The sequence below is a fragment of the Rhinoraja longicauda genome, chromosome 24, assembly GCF_053455715.1.
Source record: "Rhinoraja longicauda isolate Sanriku21f chromosome 24, sRhiLon1.1, whole genome shotgun sequence".
NCBI lineage: Eukaryota > Metazoa > Chordata > Chondrichthyes > Rajiformes > Arhynchobatidae > Rhinoraja > Rhinoraja longicauda.
This window is the reverse complement of record NC_135976.1, coordinates 30059412-30084439: the sequence shown is the minus strand read 5'-3', so window position 1 is coordinate 30084439 and position 25028 is coordinate 30059412. Positions and strand designations below refer to the sequence as shown.

The 25028-nt window shown below is 49.2% G+C and overlaps 1 protein-coding gene across 17 annotated transcripts in view; it reads left to right on the top strand.

Moving 5' to 3' along the window:
* Positions 1-25028, top strand: part of nfasca (neurofascin homolog (chicken) a) — a 180438-nt gene that overhangs the window by 86819 nt on the left and 68591 nt on the right. For 14 of the 17 annotated variants that reach the window (XR_013548864.1, XM_078420937.1, XM_078420944.1 and 11 more), the window contains 10 exons: positions 3947-4058; positions 4888-5072; positions 7585-7716; positions 10771-10914; positions 11739-11850; positions 14148-14314; positions 15288-15435; positions 16547-16671; positions 20270-20314; positions 23154-23255. Coding sequence is in view for 16 of the 17 variants with exons in the window: in XM_078420937.1 (XP_078277063.1) it covers positions 3947-4058; positions 4888-5072; positions 7585-7716; positions 10771-10914; positions 11739-11850; positions 14148-14314; positions 15288-15435; positions 16547-16671; positions 20270-20314; positions 23154-23255 (1272 nt within the window). In the remaining variant the exon portion in view is untranslated. The remainder of the gene's footprint in view (positions 1-3946; positions 4059-4887; positions 5073-7584; positions 7717-10770; positions 10915-11738; positions 11851-14147; positions 14315-15287; positions 15436-16546; positions 16672-20269; positions 20315-23153; positions 23256-25028) is intronic. The other 3 variants (XM_078420948.1, XM_078420946.1, XM_078420951.1) reach the window with 1 other exon arrangement.

Sequence of the window (25028 nt, the reverse complement as noted above, 5' to 3'; positions counted from 1 at the left end):
AATTCTGCTCCTGTCACATGAACTCGCAGAGGAGAAAGCGAATGTCAGCGGTGGTCAGAAGCAGGTTGCGGACGAGGGATGGCGATAGAGCAAAGAGGTTTAAGAGGAAAGGTTTTGTTGTCTCTCAGCCCAGGGTAGCTGAAGCCCCTGTCAGTGAGGGGTGGACCGAGAGGCAGGGTGGAGGTTGAGAATCTCCCAGAGACTTTGTGGGGAACGATTTCAACGCTGATGCTTTTAAGTAACATGGCCACAGTTATTTCCCCCCCCCCCCCGCCCCCACCCTTGCGATGAGCTCTTATACCAAATATTCAACATGTTGCTGCAGGCACAAGGAACTGCAGATGCAGGTTTACAATAAGGAAAAAGACACAAAGTGCTGGAGTCACTCAGCGGCTTAGGCAGCGGCTTAGGCAGCGTCTTTGGAGGACGTGCGTAGGTGACCTTTCGGGTCGCGACGCATCTTCAGACTGGTTGCAGCTAAGGGGGGAGAAAGTGTGGGCAGGACACAGCCAGACAAGGGATAGACCCCACCTGTATCCACCTATCACTCATGTAGGAAGGAACTGCGGATGCTGGTTCAAACTGAAGATAGGGGCAAAAAGCCGGAGTAACTCAGCGGGGACAGGCAGCATCTCTGGAGAAAAGGAATAGGTGGCGTTTCGTGTCGAGGGAATGGATCGGTAACGGTTCGGGTCGAGACCCTTCTTCAACCTGACTCTCCCTCATCTTTTCCCTGCCACGTCCCCTTCTCCATTCCCGCATTCCCCGGTTCCCCAGCCTAATTCTGCGAGCTCACGTTATGTTATTTGTTACCAAATAAACGACGCTAAGAGACCTTGTCAAATGCGCCATTAGAGTTCACATTGACGATGTGCTCCACCATTACCAATCGTTTTGTGCCTCCTCTTCAAAAAACGCAATCATATTTGGGAGTCAGTTCCTCCCCCAACATCAAGCCAACTGTTCAAGCGCTTTTGATTGCAACACGCGCTTTAATTTAGTTCAACAAAGAAAGTGACAAGTTACTGACGGCATCCGCTGCTCCAGATGTCAACTTATTTACATCGGCGAAACCAAGCGCAGGCTCGGCGATCGCTTCGCTCAACACCTGCGCTCGGTCCGCATTGACCAACCTGATCTCCCGGTGGCCGAGCAATTCACCTCCCCCTCCCATTCCCAGTCTGACCTTTCTGTCATGGGCCTCCTCCAGTGCCATAGTGAGGCTCACCGCAAATTGGAGGAACAGCACCTCATATTTCGCCTGGGCAGTTTGCAGCCCAGTGGTATGAACATCGACTTCTCCAACTTTAGATAGTTCCTCTGTCCCTCTCTTCCCCTCCTCCTTCCCAGATCTCCCTCTATCTTCCTGTCACCACCTATATCCTTCCTTTGTCCCGCCCCCCCTGACATCAGTCTGAAGAAGGGTCTCGACCCGAAACGTCACCCATTCCTTCTCTCCTGAGATGCTGCCGGACCTGCTGAGTTACTCCAACATTTTTTGAATAAATACCTTCGATTTGTACCAGCATCTGCAGTTATTTTCTTATACTAAAGAACCTTTGATCAGTTTGAACATTTCCAAATGTAAGTAAATCCTGTCCCGAAGAATCTTTTCCAATAATTTCTCTACCACTGATGCCAGTTTGCCAGTCTGAAGAAGGGTCTCGACTAGAAAGGGCACCCATTCCTTCTCTCCAGAGATGCTGCCTGTCCTGCTGAGTTACTCCAGCTTTTTGTGTTTATCACTGAAGTCCTTCTTAAACAAAGGAAAAACGCTGGCTGTTTGGCTAATCTTCTGGGATGGCCTGTGGCTAATAAAGATCTCTCTCAAGGGCCCAATAATCTCTTTCCTTGCACTTCTTCGCTATCCTCGAATAGTTTGGAATAGGCTTTGGGGACAAGTGGACCTTAATCGAGATGGCATCATTTATCAACCAAGGCCCACCATCCGGGCTATGCCCTCTTCTCACTGTCAGGCGTAGGTCTGAACTCCCACACCACCAAGTTCAGGAACATCCACTCCCCTACAACCAACAGGGTCTTGAACCAACCTGTGTAACCCAATCCCACCTCAACAACGGCACACCACTTTCACCAGGTAGAAGCAAAGAACTGCAGATGCTGGTTTGTACCAAAGAAAGACACAAAGTGTTGGAGTAACTCATTGGGTCATGCAACGTTTCAGGAGAAAAAGGCCAGGTGATGGTTTGGCTCGAAGAAGGGCCCCAACATGAAATATCACCTGGCATTTTTCTCCACAGATGCTGCCTGACCCGCTGAGTTACTCCAGCACTTTGCTTTTCTCTCTTTCACTACCATGGACTTGCTTTTCTAAATGTGTTTTGCACTAATGTTTTGTCATATTCTTTACACTGTCTTGTATGATTTATATATAATTGATGTTTTGTGTGTTGTCTAAGTACATGTGTCTCTAATGCTGATTTAAGCGAGATTTTCAAGGTACTTGTACCACATTATACATGTGCATATTACAATAAAATCGACGACTTCGTATTTTTCAAGATACCCAACACCAACCCATTAACGTATTTGTTATTTCTGGGGTTAGTTTGTGCGCCATTTTTGCTTGCAATGTTTTCAATGTTACAAATATGTGGATTTCAAAAGTATGTCATTGGATCTCAAGGACAATTTTACATCTCTACTATGGACATTCCTGATTGTAGAATCAAAGAAATTGCAGATGCTGGTTTGCACAACAGGGCAGAAAGTGCTGGAGTAACTCAGCGGGTCAAGCAAGGTCTCTGGAGAACATGGACAGGTAACGTTTCGAGTCGGGACCCTTGTCCGACCAGAAATGTCACCGATCCATGTTCTCCAGAGATGCTGCCTGTCCCGCTGAGTTAATCCAGCATTTTGTGTCTTTCTCCAGTGATGCTGCCTAACCTGCGAAGTCACTCCAGCTCTGACACCCTTATTAATCAAGAACCTTAGTATCTCTGCTTCAAAAATATCCATTGATTTGGCCTCCGCAGTCTTCCGCGGCAATTAATTCTACAGATTCACCTGTTAGAAAGACTAAAGAAATTCCTCCTCATCTCCTTCCTAAAGGAACATCCTTTAATCCTGAAGCTGTGACCTCTGGTCCTAGACTCTCCCACTAGTGGAAGCATCCTTTCCACATCCATTCTATCCCGGCCTGTCACCATTCGGTAAGTTTCAATGAGGTCCCCCCTTCATCCTTCTAAACTCTGCAGTGGTGATGCAGTGATATACAGAGTAGAGCTGCAGTCTCACAGCGCCAGAGATCACGGTTCGATCTCAACCTCGAGACCCCACCATGTTAACTCCCAGATCCCAAAGACTGCGTGGGTTTTCTCCGGGTGCTCTGGTTTCCTCCCACATTCCAAGGACGTGGAGGTTTGTATGTTGATTGGCTTCTGTAAATTGCTCCTGTTGTGTAGGGTGTACAGGTGATCGCTGGTCAGCACGAACTCGTTGGGCCGACGGGCCTGTTTCCACACTGTATATCTAAACTAAACTAAACTAAAGTCTAAAGAGGCCAAAGTGTTTAGTTCAGAGATACAGCGCGGAAGCAGGCCCTTCGGCCCACTGAGTCCGCACCGACCAACGACCACCGACCCGCATATTAACGCTATCCGACACACGCTGGGGACAATTTACATTTCTACCAAGCCAATTAGCCAACACGTCTTTGGGGTGTGGGATGAAACCGAAGATCTCGGAGAAAACAAAAGCGGTCACGCGGAGAACGTACAAACTCCGTACACAGACAGCACCCGTAGTCGGGATCGAACCCGGGTCTCTTGAGCTGTAAGGCAGCAACTCGACCGCTGTGCCAATCTGCCGCTAGTCTTGTCTCACCTTCCATATGCTGAAGCATCAGTCGTACTGATGACTATGTACTTGTGTGAGGTTCTGCCTGTTGCTGACGTAACTGACTGCTGTTTGCATCCATTTGTAGCTCGTCCGGTCACTGAACAGACGCCCAGGTTCATGGTCCCGGTGGGAACATCCAGCAGCAGAATCATTCTCCGAGAAGAAGATCTATTACTGGAGTGTATTGCATCAGGAGTGTACGTAAACCCAGGGCTCTCGCTGTAAACGTTCATGTTCATAAATCCTCGGAGCATATTAGGCCATTCGGCCCATCGAGTCTACTCCCCCACTCAATCATGGCCGATCTACCTTTCCCTCTCAATCCCATTCTCCTGCCCTCTCCCCGTAACCCCTGACTCCCTTACTAATCAGGAATTTGACAATCTGTGCCTTAAAAGTCACCGATGGCGGGTCTCGACCCGAAACGCCACCCTTTCCTTCTCTCCAGAGATGCTGCCTTGTCCCGCTGGGTTACTCCGGCATTTTGTGTCCATCTTCCTTGAAAATATCCATTGACTTGGCCGTCTGTGGCAATGAATTCCACAGAATCTCCGCCCTCCGACTGAAGAAACTCCTCCTCATCTCTTGTCTAAAGGTGCGTCCTTTCATTCTGAGGCCGTGCCCTCTGGTCCCAGACTCTCCCACGAGGGGAAACACCCTCTGCACATCCACTCTATGCGGGAATCGTCAAGGTGTGGGGATTGGAACCCATTGATATGTAATGAAGCGGGCGCACGGTGGCGCAGCGGTAGAGTTGCTACCTTACAGTGTTTCCTCCAAGACCTTCGGTTTCCTCTCACATTCCAAAGACGCACCGGTATGTAGGTTAATTGGCTTGGTGAATGCGTAAATTGTCCCTGGCGAGCGCAGGATAGTGTCAATGTGCGGGGATCGCTGGTCGGCGCGGACTCGGTGGGCTGTTTCCGCGTCGTATATCCAAACTAAACTAAAAGCAAAATACACTGGAGATACTCTGTTTTTTTCCCCCCTTCAAAACTGCCTTCGGTTAATTCTGCCTGTTTTTAGGCCCACGCCTGAAATTATTTGGTACAAGAAAGGGGGCGAGCTGCCCTGGCCAAAGGTGCGGATGGAGAACTTCAACAAGACGCTGAGGATCATGAATGTTTCTGAGGAGAATTCGGGCGAGTATTTCTGCCTGGCATCCAACAAAATGGGGAGCATAAGGCACACCATCACAGTGTGGGTCAAAGGTAAGCATTCTGTTCCATTCCCTGCTGTCATTGAACATAGGACAGTACAGTTCTAGGAAGGAACTGCAGATGCTGGTTGAAACTAGGGTTGCCAACTGTCTCGTATTAGCCGGAACATCCCGTATATTGGGCTAAATTGGTTTGTCCCGTACGGGACCGCCCTTGTCCCGTATTAGGCCCGGGGGGGCGCTGTAGGCCCGGACACTGTAGGCCCGGACACGGTAGGCCCGGACACTGTAGGCCCGGACACTGTAGGCCCGGACACTGTAGGCCGAGACACTGTAGGCCTGGACACTGTAGGCCCGGACACTGTAGGCCCGGAAACTGAAGGCCTGGACACTGTAGGCCCGGACACTGTAGGCCTGGACACTGTAGGCCCAGACACTGTAGGCCCGGACACTGTAGGCCTGGACACTGTAGGCCCAGACACTGTAGACCCGGAAACTGAAGGCCTGGACACTGTAGGCCCGGACACTGTAGGCCCGGGGGCCGCTGTAGGCCTGGACACTGTAGGCCCAGACACTGTAGACCTGGAAACTGAAGGCCTGGACACTGTAGGCCCGGACACTGTTGGCCCGGGGGCCGCTGTAGGCCCGGACAGTGTAGGCCCAGAGACCCGGGCGCCACGTAACAGAGGTTGCGTAGCAACCCGCCTCCCGGCCACTGGTGGAGCGGGAACACGTGGCCGCTGGCTGGGTGAGGTCACGTGGGGCGTGGGGCGGTGACGTCACCTTTTGTCCCTTATTTGGGAGTGAGAAAGTTGGCAACCCTAGTTCAAACCGAAGACAGAAACAAAATGCTGGAGTAACTCAGCGGGACAGGCAGCATGTCTGGAGAGAAGGAATGGCTGACGTTTCGGGTTGAGACCCTTCTTCGGCACAGCACAGAAACAGGCCCTGTGGCCCACAGTATCCATGCAGAACATATTACCAAGTTAGACCAATCTCCTTTGCCTGCACATGATCCATATCCTTCCATTCCCTGCATAAGATCGAAAGGTGTAGGAGCAGAATCAGGCCATTCGGCCCGTCTAGCCTACTACGAAGAAGTCCTATCTTCTGCCTGCTGCCGCATTTGGCTGCAGCCCCCACTTTTGCCCCCCATCGGGGCCCCCCTCTGTTCTCAGCACCTGTCTTCCGGGTCGCCCCTTCGTTCTGAGTGTCCACCTCTCCCCCCCCCCCCCCCCCCCCCCCCCCCCCAAGAATAGTGAAAGACTTGGATCGAGTGGATGATAAAGGACATTCTTTTAGGAAAGGAGATGAGGAGACATTTCTTTAGTCAGAGGGCGGTGAATCTGTGGAATTATTTGCCACAGAAGGCTGTGGAGGTCAAGTCAGTGGATATTTTTAAGGCAGAAGTAGACAGATTCTTGATTAGTACGGGTGTCAGAGGGTTTGGGGAGAAGGCAGGAGAATCAAGTCAAGTCTAGTCAAGTCACGTTTATTTGTCACGTACACATACAAGATGTGCAGTGAAATGAAAGTGGCAATGCCTGCGGATTGTGCAAAAAATTACAATTACAGCATAAAAATTAAAATGAATACAGAAAAAAATGTAGTCCCTGGAGATATAATAGTTAACAGTCCTGATGGCCTGTGGGAAGAAACTCCGTCTCATCCTCTCCGTTTTCACAGCGTGACAGCGGAGACGTTTGCCTGACTGTAGAATGGGGTTAGGAGGGAGAGATAGATCAGCCATGATTGAATGGCGGAGTAGACTTGATGGGCCGAATGGCCTAATTGTACCCCTATCCCTTATGAACTGCATCCCTAAACTCAACATCCCCCCTTCTTACCCCTTCGTTCTTGGCGGTCCCCACTGTCCGGTCAGCTGAAAGACCATACATGATTACAATCGAGCCATTTACAGTGTGTAGATACATGATAAGGGAATAACGTTTAGTGCAAGGTAAAGCCAGCAAAGTCCGATCAAGGATAGTCCGAGGGTCACCAATGAGGTAGATAGTAGTTCAGGACCGCTCTCTGGTTGTGGTAGGATGATTCAGTTGCCTGATAACAGCTGGGAAAAAACTGTCCCTGAATCTGGATGTGTGCGTTTTCACACATCTGTACCTTTTGCCTGATGGGAGAGGGGAGAAGTGGGAGTGACCGGGGTGCGACTCGTCCTTGATTATGCTGCTGGCCTTGCCGAGGCAGCGTGAGGTGTAAATGTAGGCCATTAAGCCCATCAAGTCTGCTCTGCTATTCAGTCATGGCTGATCCAGTCCTTGATTGTGCTGCTTGCCTTGCCGAGGCAGCGTGAGGTGTAGATGGGGTCAATGGAAAGGAGGTCGGTTTGTGCGATGGTCCGGGCTGCACCCTACAATTCGCTGCGATTTTTCTTGCAGTCTTGGATGGAGCTGTTCCCGAACCAAACGCCGATGCATCCCGATAATATGCTTTCGAAAGTGTTTCTGCAGAAGTTTGTGTTTTGGATGTAATCACATGGATCTGGATTCTTTGCTTCGCGGTTTGCTTCATCGGTTTTGTACCTCTCTTTTTAATTCTCCAAGCTGCCCCGTACTGGTTGAACGAGCCCCTGAACCTGGTGCTGGCTCCTGGTGAATATGGCAGACTGCTGTGCCGCGCCAATGGGAACCCCAAACCCAACATCCAGTGGCTGGTTAATGGCGAACCGATGGAAAGTGAGTTCATGCTTAATGCGTTAAATCCTGGCTCTGCCTTAGTTTACTTTAATTTAAGGACGTACACTAGATATATCATTGATATCGTATAAAAACACAGCTGTGCAGTTTAGTTTAGTTTAGTTTAGAGATACAGCGCGGAAACAGGCCCTTCGGCCCACCGACCAGCGATCCCCGCACATTAACACTATCCCACACACACTAGGGACAATTTACACATACATCAAGCCAATCAACCTACAAACCCGCATGGTTTTAGAGTGTGGGAGGAAACCAGAGCACCCGGAGAAAACCCACGCGGTCACGGGGAGAACGTACAAACTCCGTACAGGCAGCACCCGTAGTTCGGATCGAACCCGGGTCTTCGGCGCTGCATTCGCTGTAAGGCAGCAACTCTGCCGCTGCGCCACCACGGCCACCGTGTACCATGTAGATGATGCGTAGGAAGGAACTATAGATGCTGGTTTACACCGACGACAGACACAAAATGCTGGAGTAACTCAGCGGGACAAACTGCATCTCCGGATAGAAGGAATGGGTGACGTTTCGAGTCGAGACCCTTTTTTTAGACTGGATAAATGAAGTGCTTCTTTTAAAAACCTGGCATGATACTCTGGTGCAATTGTTTAGTTTAGTTTAGAGAAGCAGCGTGGAAACGGGCCCTTCAGCCCACCGACTCCGCACCGACCAACGGTTGCCCATTCACACGAGTTCCATGTTATCCCACTATCACATCCACACTACGGACACTTTACAAAAACCGATCAACCTACAAACCCGCATGGTTTTAGAGTGTGGGAGGAAACCGGAGCACCCGGAGAAAAACCGCGTGGTCACAGGGAGAACGTGCAAACTCCGTACAGACAGTTCCCGTAAAAATCTTCCTATACATAAGCACAATCGTCCTTAAGTACAAGAGTGTAAGAATAGCAAGAATACACTGAGTCACTACACAAGAGTCGCCATCTTATATTCTTCAGCTTTCAAAGGTCTAGCTTAGGTGGGGCACCTTGGTCAGCATGGACCAGTGGGGCCGAAGGGCCTGCGTGACCTATGACTTACTTACTTTGCGACATAGAAATTCATTATTGCTCACTTTAGACTTTTGACTTTAGAGATGCAGTGCAGAATCAGGCCCTTCGGCCCACCGAGTCTGTGCTGACCAGCGATCGGCACTATCCTACACACTTGGGACAATTTACAATTGTACCAATTAACCTACAAACCCGTAGGTCTTTTTGGAGAGTGGGATGAAACCGGAGAACTCGGAGACTCGGAAACCGGTCACAGGGAGAACGTACAGACTCCGTACAGACAGCACCTGTAGTCAGGATCGAACCTGGGTCTCTGGCGCTGTGAGGCAGCAACTCTACCACTACGCCACCGTGCCTCCCCTGCGAGAAGCTTTTAAAGATTCATATTCTGTGGGATAGTGGAACGAGAACGAGGTTAGGAGGGAGGGATAGATCGTCCACGATTGAATGGCGGAGTGGGGCTAATGTAACCCCACTTTTTAAAAAGGGAGGGAGAGAGAAAACGGGGAATTATAGACCAGTTAGCCTAACATCGGTAGTGGGGAAAATGCTAGAGTCAGTTATTAAAGATGTGATAGCATTACATTTGGAAAGTGGTGAAATCATCGGACAAAGTCAGCATGAATTTACCAAAGGCAAATCATGTCTGACGAATCTTATAGAATTTTTCGAGGATGTAACTAGTAGAGTGGATAAGGGAGAACCAGTCGATGTGTTATATCTGGACTTTCAGAAGGCCTTCGACAAGGTCCCACATAAGAGATTGGTGTACAAACTTAAAGCACACGGTATTGACGGTTCAGTGTTGAGGTGGATAGAAAATTGGTTGGCGGGCAGGAAGCAAGGAGTAGGAATAAACGGGTCCTTTTCGGAATGGCAGGCAGTGACTAGTGGGGTACCGCAAGGCTCAGTGGTGGGACCCCAGTTATTTACAGTGTATATTAATGATTTGGACGAGGGAATTGAATGCAACATCTCTAAGTTTGCGGATGACACGAAGCTGGGTGGCAGTGTTAGCTGCAAGGAGGATGCTAGGAGGCTGCAGAGTGACTTGGATAGATTAGGCGAGTGGGCAAATGCATGGCAGATGCAATATAATGTGGATAAATGTGAGGTTATCCACTTTGGCGGCAAGAACAGGAAAGCAGAGTATTACCTGAATGGTGACCGATTGGGAGAAGGTGAGATGCAACGTGACCTGGGTGTCATGGTGCACCAGTCATTGAAAGCAAGCATGCAGGTGCAGCAGGCAGTGAAGAAAGCGAATGGTATGTTGGCATTCATAGCAAGAGGATTTGAGTTTAGGAGCAGGGAGGTTCTGCTGCAGTTGTACAGGGCCTTGGTGAGACCGCACCTGGAGTATTGTGTGCAGTTTTGGTCTCCTAACCTGAGGAAAGTCGTTCTTGCCTTAGAGGGAGTACAGAGAAGGTTCACCAGATTGATCCCTGGGATGGCGGGACTTACATATGAGGAACGACTAGATAGACTGGGCTTGTACTCGCTGGAATTTAGAAGACTGAGGGGGGATCTTATAGAAACATATAAAATTCTTAAGGGGTTGGAGAGGCTAGATGCGGGAAGATTGTTCCCGATGTTGGGGGAGTCCAGAACCAGGGGTCACAGCTTAAGGATAAGGGGGAAGTCTTTTAGGACCGAGATGAGAAAACATTTCTTCACACAGAGAGTGGTGAGTCTGTGGAATTCTCTGCCACAGAAGGTAGTTGAGGCCAGTTCATTGGCTATATTTAAGAGGGAGTTAGATGTGGCCCTTTTTGCTAAAGGGATCAGGGGGTATGGAGAGAAGGCAGGTACAGGCTACTGAGCTGAATGATCAGCCATGATCATATTGAATGGCGGTGCAGGCTCGAAGGGCCGAATGGCCTACTCCTGCACCTATTTTCTATGTTTCTATGTTTCTATGATGTGCTGAATGGCCTAATCGTGCTCCTATCTCTTCTGAGCTTGTGAACTTATGAGATGTGAATGAAACAACGTCATGTTTATCTTTCTTCCTCTGCAGAGGTTCGTCAGAACGTGAATCGGGAAGTTTCCGGGGATACGATTATTTTCCGAGAGGCACAGATTGGAACCAGTGCCGTATATCAGTGCAATGCTTCCAATGAACATGGGTACCTACTGGCCAATGCCTTTGTCAGTGTGCTAGGTATGTTATACTGACTAGTGGTTTCACCTGAAATGCATTTTTCTGAGTGGAAACCATTTCAAGTTCGGTTCAGTTTAGCTACTGTCACGTGTCCTGAGGTACAGTGAAAAGCTTTTGTTGCGTGCAACCCAGTCAGCTGAAAGACAACACATGATTACAATCGAGCCATTTACAGTGTGTAGATACATGATCAGGGAATAACGTTTAGCAGAAGGTAAAGCCAGAAAAGTCCGATCAAGGATAGTCCGAGGGTCACCAAAGAGCTAGATAATAGTTCAGCACTGCTCTCTGGTTGTGGTAGGATGGTTCAGTTGCCTGATAACAACTGGGAAGAAACTATCCCTGAATCTGGAGGTGTGCGTTTTCACATTTCTGTACCTTTTGCCCGATGGGAGAGGGGAGGAGAGGGAGTGGCCAGGGTGCGACTCGTCCTTGATTGTGCTGCTGGCCTTGCCAAGGCAGCGTGAGGTGTAAGTGGAGTCAGTGGAAGGGAGGTTGGTTTGTGCGATGGTCCGGGCTGCGTCCACAATTCGCTGCAATTTCTTGCGGGTCTTGGATGGAGCTGTTCCCAAACCGAGCTGTGATGTGTCCCGATAAAATGCTTACTACGGTGGATTTGAGGCACATCGACTTGCACATGCTTTGTACAAGGTAAATCCAGCACAAGATGTACCTCGTACATCCTTGTACACAAGGTAAAGACAGTAACGTCCGATATAGGGATAGTCCGAGGGTCACCAACGAGGTAGATTCGAGGCACATTCACTTGTACATGCTTTCAGGAGGTTTGACGTAGCCAGCTAATGGAATCTCTTTGGTTACAGATGTAGAGCCCAGAATCTTGACCAAGCGAAACCAAATCATCAAAGTGGTTGAAAATAACCGGACGCAGCTTGAGTGTCGGTTCTTTGGTTCACCACTCCCTGTGCTGCGATGGTAAGCAACAGGTTACCTCAACGCTGATCAGTGTTAAGTTATCATGGTACAACACAGCTCCACCAGGGCGGCATGGTGGCGCAGCGGTAGAGTTGCTGCCTCACAGCGCCGGAGACCCGGGTTCGATCCCGACTACAGGCGCTTGTCTGTACGGAGTTTGTACGTTCTCCCCGTGACCTGCGTGGGTTTTCCCCGTGTGCTCCGCTTTCCTCCCACACTCCAAAGACGTGCGGGTTTGTAGGTTAATTGGCCTTGGTAGAGAAATGTTACTGAGATGAGGAAAAACATTTTCAGTCAGAGAGTTGTGAATCTGTGGAATTCTCTGCCTCAGAAGGCAGTGGAGGCCAATTCTCTGAATGCATTCAAGAGAGAGCTGGATAGAGCTCTTAAGGATAGCGGAGTCAGGGGTATGGGGAGAAGGCAGGAACGGGGTACTGATTGAGAATGATCAGCCATGATCACATTGAATGGTGGTGCTGGCTCGAAGGGCCGAATGGCCTCCTCCTGCACCTATTGTCTATTGTCTATTGTTAAATTGTCCCTAGTGTGTGTAGGGTAGCGTTACTGTGTGGGGATTGCTGGCCGGCACGGACTTGGTGGGCCGAAGGGCCTGTTTCCACGCTGTATCCCAAACCTCTAAACTCTAAACCACCAAAATTCCGGCATTTGGAAGTCCGATCTCACCCCGTTTAATCAAAGTCGTCGTGAGAGAGCCATTCATTCCATTTAATGCCCATGAAATGTAGATGCTCTGGGCATTTGGGAACATAAGGAATCTTCCAATACAGTATAACTTTATAGACAATAGGCAATAGGGGCATGAGTAGGCCATTCGGCCCTTTGAGCCAGCACCCACATGGGCGGCACGGTGGCGCAGCAGTAGAGTTGCTGCCTTACAGCGAAAGCAGAGCCGGAGACTCAGGTTCGATCCTGACTACAGGCGCCGTCTGAACGGAGTTTGTACGTTCTCCCCGTGACCTGCGTGGGTTTTCTCCGAGATCTTCGGTTTCCTCCCACACTCCAAAGACGTACAGGTATGTAGGTTAATTGGCTGGGCAAATGTAAAAATTGTCCCTGAAGATGGGTCTGAAGAAGGGTCTCGACCCGAAACGTCACCCATTCCTTCTCTCCCGAGATGCTGCCTGACCTGCTGAGTTACTCCAGCATTTTGTGAATAAATCGATTTGTACCAGCATCTGCAGTTATTTTCTTATAAAAATTGTCCCTAGTGGGTGTAGGATAGTGTTAATGTGCGGGGATCGCTGGGCGGCGCGGACTCGGTGGGCCGAAGGGCCTGTTTCCGCGCTGTATCTCTAAATCTAAAAAAAAAAATCTACATGAAAAAATCTAACCTTTAGTTGGCTTTGCTAATGAAGACGAATAAGCATAAGCTGAGATTGCTTTATTAAGAAAAAAACTGACTGACGGATGGTTTTTTTTATACCTTAAATGGAGATGGTCTTATTTCCTTTACAACCTTGCATGGGCATGATGTGAGTGGTGTCACATCATTCACTGATAATAAAAAGATATAACCAGACCGTTCTGTCCTCCCGCCTAGACTACTGCAACTCCCTATACACTGGGATCAGCCAATCTTCCCTGTCCCGCCTGCAACTGGTTCAAAACGCCGCAGCGAGACTCCTGACGGGTACCCGTAAAAGGGACCACATCACCCCGATTCTGGCCTCTCTCCACTGGCTCCCTGTACGGTACAGAATCAACTTCAAGCTCCTCCTATTCACGTATAAAGCCCTAAATGGACATTCCCCCCCCCTACATCAAAAATCTTCTAACCCCCCTCTCTAACTCCAGGTCCCTCAGGTCGGCCGACTTGGGGCTACTCACTATCCCGCGGTCTAGGCTTAAGCTCAGGGGTGACCGCGCTTTTGCGGTTGCAGCTCCTGGACTGTGGAACAGCATCCCTCTCCCCATCAGAACTGCCCCCTCCATCGACTCCTTTAAGTCCAGGCTCAAAACCTATTTCTACTCCCTAGCGTTTGAGGCTCATTGAGGAGGCGCTGTGAACTGTTTGCGTGTACTGTATGTTTCATTTTTTTCCCTTAGTACCTAATCAGATGTACAGCACTTTGGTCAACGTGGGTTGTTCCGAGGGCAGGTGGGACTAGTGTAGCGCGGGGAGGCATGTAGGGCCGGCATGGGCGAGTTGGGCTGAAGGGCCCGTTTCCACACCGTGTGCGTGCGTGCGTGTGCGTGTGTGACTCCACGGCTCCACGTCCGTACGTTGAGGTCCCATTTTCTCTCTCTGAAGTCGTCCATTCTTTTTGTCATTTGAGGTTCAAGGATGGACAAGGCAATAATCTTTATGGCGGGAACTACATCATCCACGACAACGGCACTCTGGAGCTGCGGCGCGCCCGCAAGGCGGACGAGGGGACGTACACCTGCATCGCCACCAACATGCTGGGCAAAGCGGAGAACAAGTTGCGGCTGGAGGTCAAAGGTAAAGCCGGCACGGCGGCGGAGTCGTTGCCTCACAGCGCCGGAGATCCGGGTTCGATCCCGACCACGGGTGCTGCCTGCGCACGTTCTTCCCCGTGACCTGCGTGGGTTTTTCTCCGTGCGCTCCGGTTTTCCTCCCACACTCCAAAGACGTACAGGTTTGTAGGTTAATTGGCTTGGATCCGCCAATCTCTGGCTAAAGAAATTCCTCGTCTCCATTAGACAATAGACAATAGGTGCAGGAGGAGGCCATTCGGCCCTTCGAGCCAGCACCGCCATTCAATGTGGTCATGGCTGATCATTCTCAATCAGTACCCCGTTCCTGCCTTCTCCCCATACCCGCTCACTCCGCTATCCTTAAGAGCTCTATCCAGCTCTCTCTTGAAAGCATCCAACGAACTGGCCTCCACTGCCTTCTGAGGCAGAGAATTCCACACCTTCACCACTCTCTGACTGAAAATGTTCTTCCTCATCTCCGTTCTAAATGGCCTACCCCTTATTCTTAAACTGTGGCCCCTTGTTCTGGACTCCCCCAACATTGGGAACATGTTTCCTGCCTCTAATGTGTCCAATCCCCTAATTATCTTATATGTTTCAATAAGATCCCCCCTCATCCTTCTAAATTCCAGTGTATACAAGCCTAATTGCTCCAGCCTTTCAACATACGACAGTCCCGCCATTCCGGGAATTAACCTAGTGAACCTACGCTGCACGCCCTCAATAGCAAGAATATCCTCCAGTCTTTCCAGTCGCTCCAGTCTTTCAACAGTCCCGCCATTCCGGGAATTAACCTTGTATTATGGTGGTGGGTTCTGTTTTGGTTTTATTGTGTATATTATTTTAATATTTGAATAAATATTTTTGATTAATAATTTTTTTTCAAAATGGAAGCAACATCCTCTCTACGTCCACTCTATCTAAGCCTTTCATTGTCAAGTAGTTATCATTGAGGTCCCCCTTCATCTTTCATTTAGAGCCTACGAGGATAATAAAGGCTCCAGAATCGATCACAGTGAGGAGATCTCAGGCAGCCAGGTTTGACTGCAGGGTGAGGCATGACGCATCGATGCGGCTGAAGGTAACCTGGCTGAAAGATGACAAAGTCCTCTCCTTGCCCTGGCGGTGAGTACTGCTTCCTCCCACCTCACCTTCGTCGTGTCCCTGTGGTGGGTCTCCTGACTTTCCAGGGACTTACCGTGCAGCGGTAGAGCTGCTGACTCACAGCGCCAGAGACCACGGTTCGATGCATTGGAATCCCACTCGGGATAGACCAGACCCGACCTGAGTTTAGGCAGCCTCTCTGGAGAGAAGGAATGGGCGGCCTTTCGGGGTCGAGACGTCTGAAGAAGGGTCTCGAGCTGAAACGTCACCCATTCCTTCTCTCCAGAGATGCTGCCCGTCCCGCTGAGTGACTCCAGCATTTTGTGTCTATCTTCGGTTTAAGCCAGCACCTGCAGTTCCTTCCTACACCTGCCTGGGTTTAGACAGATTCTCGCTGTTTAACAGACTGATCCTTGCTAGTGTGGGTCAGACTACAGCCACCCACCTCTGTAGCTCAGGCAGCACAGTGGCACAGCGGTGAAGTTGCTGCCTTATAGCGCCAGACACTCTGGTTGGATCCTGATCACGTGTGCTGTCTGTATGGGCTTTGTAGGTTGTCTCCAGATGCTCTCGCTTCCTCCCACATTCCAAAGACGTGCAGGTTTGCAGGTTAATTGGCTGCTGTAAATTGTCCCTCGTGTTTGTAGGAGAGAGCTAGTCTCCTGGTAATCGATGGCTGTCGTGGACTCGGTGGGCCGAAGGGCCTTTGTTTCCCCGCTGTCTCTAAAGTCTAAAGTCTTAAGTGAGCAATAATGTATTTTGATGTAGCTAGTTATGTAGTAAGTCATAGAGTTAGCATGGATTTCGTGGGCCGAATGGTCCGTTTCCACGCGATATCTCTAAAATGAAATTAAATGTCAGCCTCGGTAATCTATATTGGATCAATGGATATATTTAAGGCAGGCATAGATAGATTCTTGATCAGTATGGGTGTCAGAGGTTATGGGGAGGCGGTAGGAGAGATAGATCAGCCATGATGGAATGGCGGAGTAGACTTGATGGGCCAAATGGCCTAATTCTGCTCCTATCACTTATGACCTTATATTGTTGAGTGGGTCAGTACTCGAAGGAGAAACGGGTTTCAGAGGGAAGAAAGAAGAGAAGGAAATAACCAGACTTTCTCTAATTTCAGGGCGAAGGAAGATGAGGATTCTTTGACGATTATTAACGTGTCTGAACGAGATGAAGGTGTCTACACCTGCATCGCCCGCACGGAGCTCGACAGAGACACAGCTAAGGCACGTCTCACTGTTCTAGGTAAATTAAACCATCTTGTTGCTTCTGCCCCTCCTCATCACGAACTGTGATCAGCAGGTACCCTAGTAACAGTCCACAACACGCCCGGCACGGTGGCACAGCGGTAGAGTTGCTGCCTCACAGCGCTTACTGCGCCGGAGACCCGGGTTCGATCCCGACCGTGGGTGCTTGTCTGTACGGAGTTTGTACGTTTTCCCCGCGACCTGCGTTGGTTTTCTCCGAGATCTTCGGTTTCCTCCCACGCTCCAAAGACGTACGGGTTTGCAGGTTAATTGGCTTGGTACAAATGTTAAATTGTGTGTGGGATAGTGTTAGCGTGTGGGGATCACTGTGTGTGTGGGATAGTGTCGGTGCGGACTCGGTGGGCCGAAGAGCCTGTGTCTGCGCTGTATCTCTAAACTAAACTAAACTACACTCCATTAGCCACTGCCTCCCAACATGAAAACAAAGTCTTCCTTCCATCAGTTCATAAGTTCATAACCCCTGACACCCATACAAATCAAGAATCTGTCTATCTCTGCCTTAAATATATCCACTGACTTGGCCTCCACAGCCGTCTGTGGCAATGAATTCCACAGATTCACCACCCTCTGACTAAAGAAATTCCTCCTCATCTCCTTCCTTCAATTCGGATGCTGTGGCCTCTGGTCCTAGACTCTCCCACTAGTGGAAACATCCTCTCCTCACGTGGTTCCTGTTTCCCTTTCATTAACTCAATCCCCGGTATATAACCCCCGCAGAATTGCCTGCTCTAATTTTGTTCAACAAACTCCGTTTACCAAAAACAGGTTATTTATTTCAAGGCACCTGAGCTCCCCTATTCGATGGCACAGGTCAGTAAATATTAAAGATGAATGAATCTCCTTTGTTCGATCAAAAATCAAGTCTTCACTGCAAGGAATGGGTGCAGGGCTTGGTCCATTTCAGAGGTGTCCATTGTGGGCGGCACGGTGGCGCAGCGGTAGAGTTGCTGCCTTACAGCGCCGGAGACCCGGGTTCCATCCTGACTGCGGTTGCTGTCTGTACGGAGTTTGCACGTTCACCTCGTGACCGCGTGGGTTTCCCCCGGGTGACCCGGTATCCTTCCACATTCAAAAGACACACAGGTGCTCCTCAACTTACGATGGGGTTGCGTTCCGAGAAACCCATCGCAAACCGAAAATATCGTAAGTCGAAATGCATTTAATCCACCTGATGGCGTGGCCGGAAGCGAGCTGTGGTTCGCCGCGGGTCGCTGCCGTTTGCACCCTCGCAAGGTCGAAATATCGTAAGTCCAAGCATCGTAAGTCAGGGAGCATCTGTACAGCTTTGTAGGTTTGATTGACTTTGGTTGTAAATTGCCCCCCCGTGTGTGGGATAGTACTAATGTATTATGGGCTGAAGGTCCTGTTTCCACACTGCGTCTCTAAACTAAGCAAGTGTGATTGGGACGACATGTTGCAGACGACATGAAATGTGGTGGGTTGTGGATGGCAAGGATGGTTATTGAAGGGTATCATGGGGTGGAGATCAGATGGAAGTTTAGAGGAGAAACAGCGGATGGAGATGACCGGTGAAGATGCAAAAACCTCTTTCAGGACTGCATCCATGACCTCCCTTGTTCCCATAACTTCCCAGCGTAGTCCAAATGGGCCGAATGTCTTCCTACGGTGTCATATGAAAATACAGACAAAGTAAAGTCACTCCCAACTACAAGTCCAGCACCGATTTTCCACCAACTGTTGATCCGAAACCTCCTTTAATCCGGACAAAATTAGGGGAGCACACTTGAAAACCCACCCTGGCAGTCCCCCCGAAAATGTGGCGCCTCGACCGACCGATCTCGACCCCATCCGGACTTCCCCCATCAGGGGTCGAATTTCCCCCTGTGGCCGGGACTCTGGAAACCTAGACATAGAAACATAGAAAATAGGTGCATGAGTAGGCCATTCGGCCCTTCGAGCCTGCACCGCCATTCAATATGATCAAGGCTGATCATCCAACTCAGTATCCCGTACCTGCCTTCTTTCCATACCCCCTGATCCCTTTAGCCACAAGGGCCACATCTAACTCCCTCTTAAATATAGCCAATGAACTGGCCTCAACTACCTTCTGTGGCAGAGAATTCCACAGATTCACCACTCTCTCGGTCCTAAAAGACTTCCCCTTATCCTGAAACTGTGACCCCTTGTTCTGGACTTCCCCAACATCGGGAACAATCTTCCTGCATCTAGCCTGCCCAACCCTTTAAGAATTTTGTAAGTTTCTATAAGATCCCCCCTCAATCTTCTAAATTCCAGCGAGTACAAGCCGAGTCTATCCAGTCTTTCTTCATATGAAAGTCCTGACATCCCAGGAATCAATCTGGTGAACCTTTTCTGTACTCCCTCTACGGCAAGAATGTCTTTCCTCAGATTAGGAGACCAAAACTGTACACTATACTCCAGGTGTGGTCTCACCAATGCCCTGTACAACTGCAGCAGAACCTCCCTGCTCCTATACTCAAATCCCCTCGCTATAAATGCCAACATACCTGTTGGAACCTCTGGAACTCCGGCCCGCCCAGAGCCGGCTGATCCGTTCCCACAGCCGATCTCCGAGGCCCACTTTGCGGGCCGATATCTCGGTGTACTGTGATACGGTGAAGTCCTTTTTATCTTTGCGCACAGGAATAGATCGGGTAGATGCACCGAGTCTCTTGCCCAGAGTAGGTGAATCGAGAACCAGAGGACATAGATTTAAGGTGAAGGGGGAAAGATTTAATAGGAATCCGAGGGGGTAACGTTTTCGCACAAAGGGTGGTGGGTGTATGGAACAAGCTGCCAGAGGAGGTAGTTGAGGCAAGGACAATCCCAACGTTTAAGAAACAGTTAGACAGGTACATGGATAGGTCAGGTTTGGAGGGATATGGACCAAACGCAGGCAGGTGGGACTAGTGTAGTTGGGACCTGTTGGCTGGTGTGGGCAAGATAGGCCGGAGGGCCTGTTTCCACACTGTACCACTCTTTGAATCTAACCTCTGCAGAACAATGGAGTTTAGAAGGATGAGACGGGATCTTAGAGAGACATATAAAATTATAAAAGGACTGGACAAGCTAGATGCAGGAAAAATGTTCCCAATGTTGGGGGAGTCCAGAACCAGGGGCCACACAGTCTAAGAATAAAGGGGAGGCCATTTAAAACTGAGGTGAGAAGGAACTTTTTCACCCAGAGAGTTGTGAATTTGTGGAATTCTCTGCCACATAGGGCAGTGGAGGCCAAATCACTGGATGAATTTAAGAGAGAGTTAGATAGAGCTCTGGGGGCTAGAGGAATCAAGGGATATGGGGAGAAGTTTGGCACAGGTTACTGATTGTGGATGATCAGCCATGATCATATTGAATGGCGGTGCTGGCTCGAAGGGCCGAATGGCCTCCTCCTGCACCTATTTTCAATGTTTCTATGTTTCTATGACTACCAATCACCTTGACTGTTGCCACATGTGCAACCCAACAAATCTCTTGGTGGTTACCTGTAATTCCTCAAAGCTAACTGTGATCTTTATTTTAATGGTGACCGCGTGTTTACTTGTGATCAATGTGAAAACTAAACTCTTTCAACCTTCGTCTTACCTTCACAGTTGTTCCTTCCACCCAAATAATCCCGCTTGCCGCCGTGCGTAAAGGTAACCTGCTTACTAACTACCTCAAACCTGTTACAACTTGCCCCTGGCAGCACCATTCTCAAAGCTGCTCCACGGTTCAGGGGCTACCATGACCAGGCCTGGCCGTTATGTACGGTCTAACACCTTTCCCTTATGAGGCACCATATTCTCCGCAGCGCACACTGCAGTACGATACAATACGATGGGACTTGACTTATCCCAGGAGGGGAAATTGGTCTGCCAACAGTCATAAAACACAACAAGATCCACGAAACATGAAATTAAAGTGACGAGTGGAAAGGTTTGGGGATGTGCAAAGATTTGGGGAGGGGGGGTGAGTCAGTCTACCCCACGACAGAAGGGGGAGGGGTTGTACAGTTTGGGCTCCACAGGGAAAAGAAGGATCTCCTGTGGCGTTCTGTGCTGCATCTCGGTGGAACCAGTCTGTTGCTGAAAAACATACGAAAAAAATAGTCTTCAGTCTGAAGAAGGGTCTCGACCCGAAACGTCACCCATTCCTTCCCTCCTGAGATGCTGCCTGACCCGCTGAGCCACTCAAGCATTTTGTGAATAAATGTGGGGAAAAAAAATAGGTGTAGGAGTAGGCCATTCGGCCCTTCGAGCCAGCACCGCCGGCTCTTCAGGTTGACCAGCGTGTCACGGAGGGGGGGTGAGCTGTTTTGTCCAGGATGCTCCGCAGTTTGAGGAGCATCCTCCCCTTCAAGACCACCTCCCGTGAATCCAACTCCGGCCCCCAGGACAGATCCAGCTTTCCTGATGAGCTCGTTAATCCTGTTGGCGTCCGCGGCCTTCCCCTTTGCCTTCACACTGGGCAAGTGCTTGACTAATTCAGCAGGTCAGGCAGACACTGTGGAGTGAGTGGACAGACAACATTTTGGGTCGGGACCCATCTTCAGCCTGATTCTGGGCATGGCTTATGAGCAAGGTATTACCAAACTAAAACCAGAATGGTTCAAGGGGACTTTCTTGTCTGAAGAAAGGTCTCGACCCAAAACGTCACCCATTCCTTTTCTCCGGAAATGCTGTCGGGCCCGCTGAGTAACTCCATCTTCAGTTTAACCCAGTTCCTTCCTACACTTATTGTCACAGATACTTTGATACAGTGAAGTTCCTTTTTTAACATACAGGAATAGATCGGGGAGATGCACCGAGTCTCTTGCCCAGAGCAGGGGAATCGAGAACCAGAGGTTATAGGTTCAAGGTGAAGGAGAAAAGATTTAACAGGAATCCGAGGGGTAACCTTTTTCACACAAAGGGTGGTGGGTGTATGGAACGAGCTGCCGGGGGACGTAGTTGTGGCAAGGACTATTGCAACGTTTAAAAAACAATTAGACAGGTACATGGATAGGACAGGTTTAGAGGGATATGGGCCAAACGCAGGCAGGTGGGACTAGTGTGGGTGGGTTGGTGTGGGCTAAGGGCCCTGTTTCCATGCTGCATGACCCCATGAGTCCATTATTCTATGAGTTCAGTGAACGTTTAGAAAGGAACTGCAGGTGCTGATTTATACCGAAGATAGCCACAAAGTGTTGGAGTAACTCAGCGAGTCAGCATCTTTCGGGGTGAAGGAGGGTTCCGATCTGAAACATCATACATCCTTTTTCTCCAGAGATGCTGCCTGAAACGATAGGTCTCCAGATTTGACATTAAACACCTTTGACCGAACAAGTTTAAGAAATATGTTTCTTTCCAAAGATGGCAGATGTCAGATCAAACTCAGATTTCACTGTTTCAACATATAAAAAGCTTGTGTTTTCTTCTGCTTGGTCTCATTATAATTAAAAAGATAATATTACAATATTGGCCTGATATATCAGTTTAATTTAGTTTATCGTCACGTGTACCGAGGTACAGTGAAAAGCCTTTTGTTGCATGCTATCAAGTCAGCGAAAAGACTATATATGGTTACAATCGAGCCATCCTCCGTGTACAGATACACTATAGAATAACTCCCACTCCCAGTCTGACCTTTCTGTCATGGGCCTCCTCCAGTGCCATAGTGAGGCACAACGGAAATTGGAGGAACAACACCTCATATTTCGCTTGGGCAGCTTGCAGCCCAGCGGTATGAACATCGACTTCTCCAACTTTAGATAGTTCCTCTGTCCCTCTCTTCCCCTCCCCCTTCCCAGATCTCCCACTGTCTTCCTGTCTCCACCTATATCCTTCCTTTGACCCGCCACCCTGACATCAGTCTGAAGAAGGGTCTCGACCCGAAACGTCGCCCATTCCTTCTCTCCCGAGTTGCTGCCTGACCTGCTGAGTTACTCCAGCATTTTGTGAAATAAATACCTTCGATTTGTACCAGCATCTGCAGTTATTTTCTTACAGTATAGAATAACGTTCAGTACAAGGTAACCTCCAGCTAAGACCGATTAAAACTTAAAAACACTAACTGCAGTAATATTCCCAGGTACAGAACTTGTGGTATAACATGCACGCTTTGACCTTCTTTGTGATACAAATCATAGGACAATGCTATGCCCTCTAACCACTAAGGCATTCACCGCATTATATTTTGGTGCCTTTCAAAATAAATGGTCTGGAAAAGATGGAAGGATCATGGGACTAATCAAATGACCTAAATAATGTTACTCTCTTAAGCCCCATTGACTGTGCGCTGTATAGACCTTGAGAGAGGCGAGCATTTGTGTAAATGCCGAGGCAGCGTGAGATATAAATGGAGTCAAAGGAAGGGAGGTCGTTGGTTTCATTGCTTTGATTTTGGACGTTGGTAGTTCACTTGGTTTCTTTGGCATGGTGGCATTTCAAACTAGTACGTTGGTTGGAAGGGGGAGATTCAGAAAAGATGTGTGAGTGAAATGTTTCGACATTGTAGACCGCCCTGCACCTCCTCGAGACCTGGAACTCACGGACCCAGAGGATCGCAGCATTAGATTGACCTGGATCCCTGGAGACGACAACAACAGTCCGATCACAGGTAAAGAAACAGCCTTTGTCTTGAGCAAGATGCACCATTGATTTATTTTGGTCATCTCATTTGGTACCCAATGTCGGCTCGTCAAGCCGGGCAAGGGAAAGACTTAAGCTGTACGTACTTGCAATGTCTCATAAGTTCATGAGTGATAGGAGCAGAATCAGGCCATTCGGCCCATCATGTCTACTCCGCCATTCAATCATTCTGATCCATCTTTTCCTCTCAACCTCATTCTCCTGCCTTCTCCCCATAACCATTGGCACCCATACTAATCAAGAATCTATCTACCTCTGCCTTAAAAATATCAACTGATGGCCTCCACAGCCTTCTGTGGCAGTGAATTCCACAGATTCACCACCCTCTTAAGATAAGTTATTGATAGGACAAGAGCTAACTTGGTAAGATAAAAATGAGATTCAACATGGATTATAGCAAATAGAACCATTTGTACAGGGGCTGCACAGTGGCTGCACAGTGGCACACTGTTGGAGTTGCTGCCTTACAGCGCCAGAGATCCAGGTTCAATCCTGACTATGGCTGCTTGTCTGTAAGGAGTTTGGAGATTCCCCGTGACCTGCGTGGGTTTCTCCGGGTACTCCAGTTTCCTCCCACTTTCCCAAGACGTACAGGTGTTTAGGTCAACTGGCTTGGATAAAAATTGTAAATTGTCCCTAGTTTGTAGGATAGCGCTAATGTACAGGGTGATCGTTGCTCGGTCGGTGCAGGCTAGGTGGGCCAAAGGGCATGTTTCCGCAACGCATCTCTAAACGAAACGAAACAAATGATCTCGGCGAGACCAAGCGCAGGCTCGGCGATCGTTTCGTTGAACACCTCCGCTCAGTCCGCCTTAACCTATCTGATCTCCCGGTGGCTCAGCACTTTAATTCCCCCTCCCATTCCTAATCTGACCTTTCTGTCCTGGGCCTCCTCCATTGTCAGAGTGAGGCCCAGCGCAAATTGGAGGAACAGCACCTCATATTTCGCTTGGGCAGCTTGGGCGGCACGGTGGCGCAGCGGTAGAGTTGCTGCCTTACAGCGAATGCAGCGCCGGAGACTCAGGTTCGATCCTGACTACGGGTGCTGTACTGTACGGAGTTTGTACGTTCTCCCCGTGAACTGCGTGGGTTTTCTCCGAGATCTTCGGTTTCCTCCCACACTCCAAAGACGTTAATTGGCTGGGCAAAATGTAAAAATTGTCCCTAGTGGGTGTAGGATAGTGTTAATGTGTGGGGATCGCTGGGCGGCGTGGACCCGGTGGGCCGAAGGGCCAGTTTCTGCTCTGTATCTCTAAATCTAAAAAAAAACCCCAACGGTATAAACATTGACTTTTCTAACTTCAGATAGTCTCTGCTTTCCCTCTCTTTCCCCTCCCCCTTCCCAGTTCTCCCACCAGTCTTACTGTCCCAGACTACATTCTATCTCTGTCCTGCCTCTTCCCCAGACATCAGTCTGAAGAAGGGTCTCGACCCGAAACGTCACCCATTCCTTCTTTCCCGAGATGCTGCCTGTCCCGCTGAGTTACTCCAGCATTTGGTGTCTACCTTAAACTAATAATCTTATTATTACCACTAATATGAATGGGTTATTGATGGTTGGTGTGATTGATTGACACTATTATCAAATGTGGCACGTCATCGTGAAATTCTTTGTTTTGCGAGCCGTACACAAGGTATGCAAAGAGTCGCCACGTAAAGGGCGCCGACAAAGTTACAAAAGTATTCAATGTCGTCCCCATTGGTCCCTTTTTGTTCTTGGTGTACCCACCCTCCACCCCAC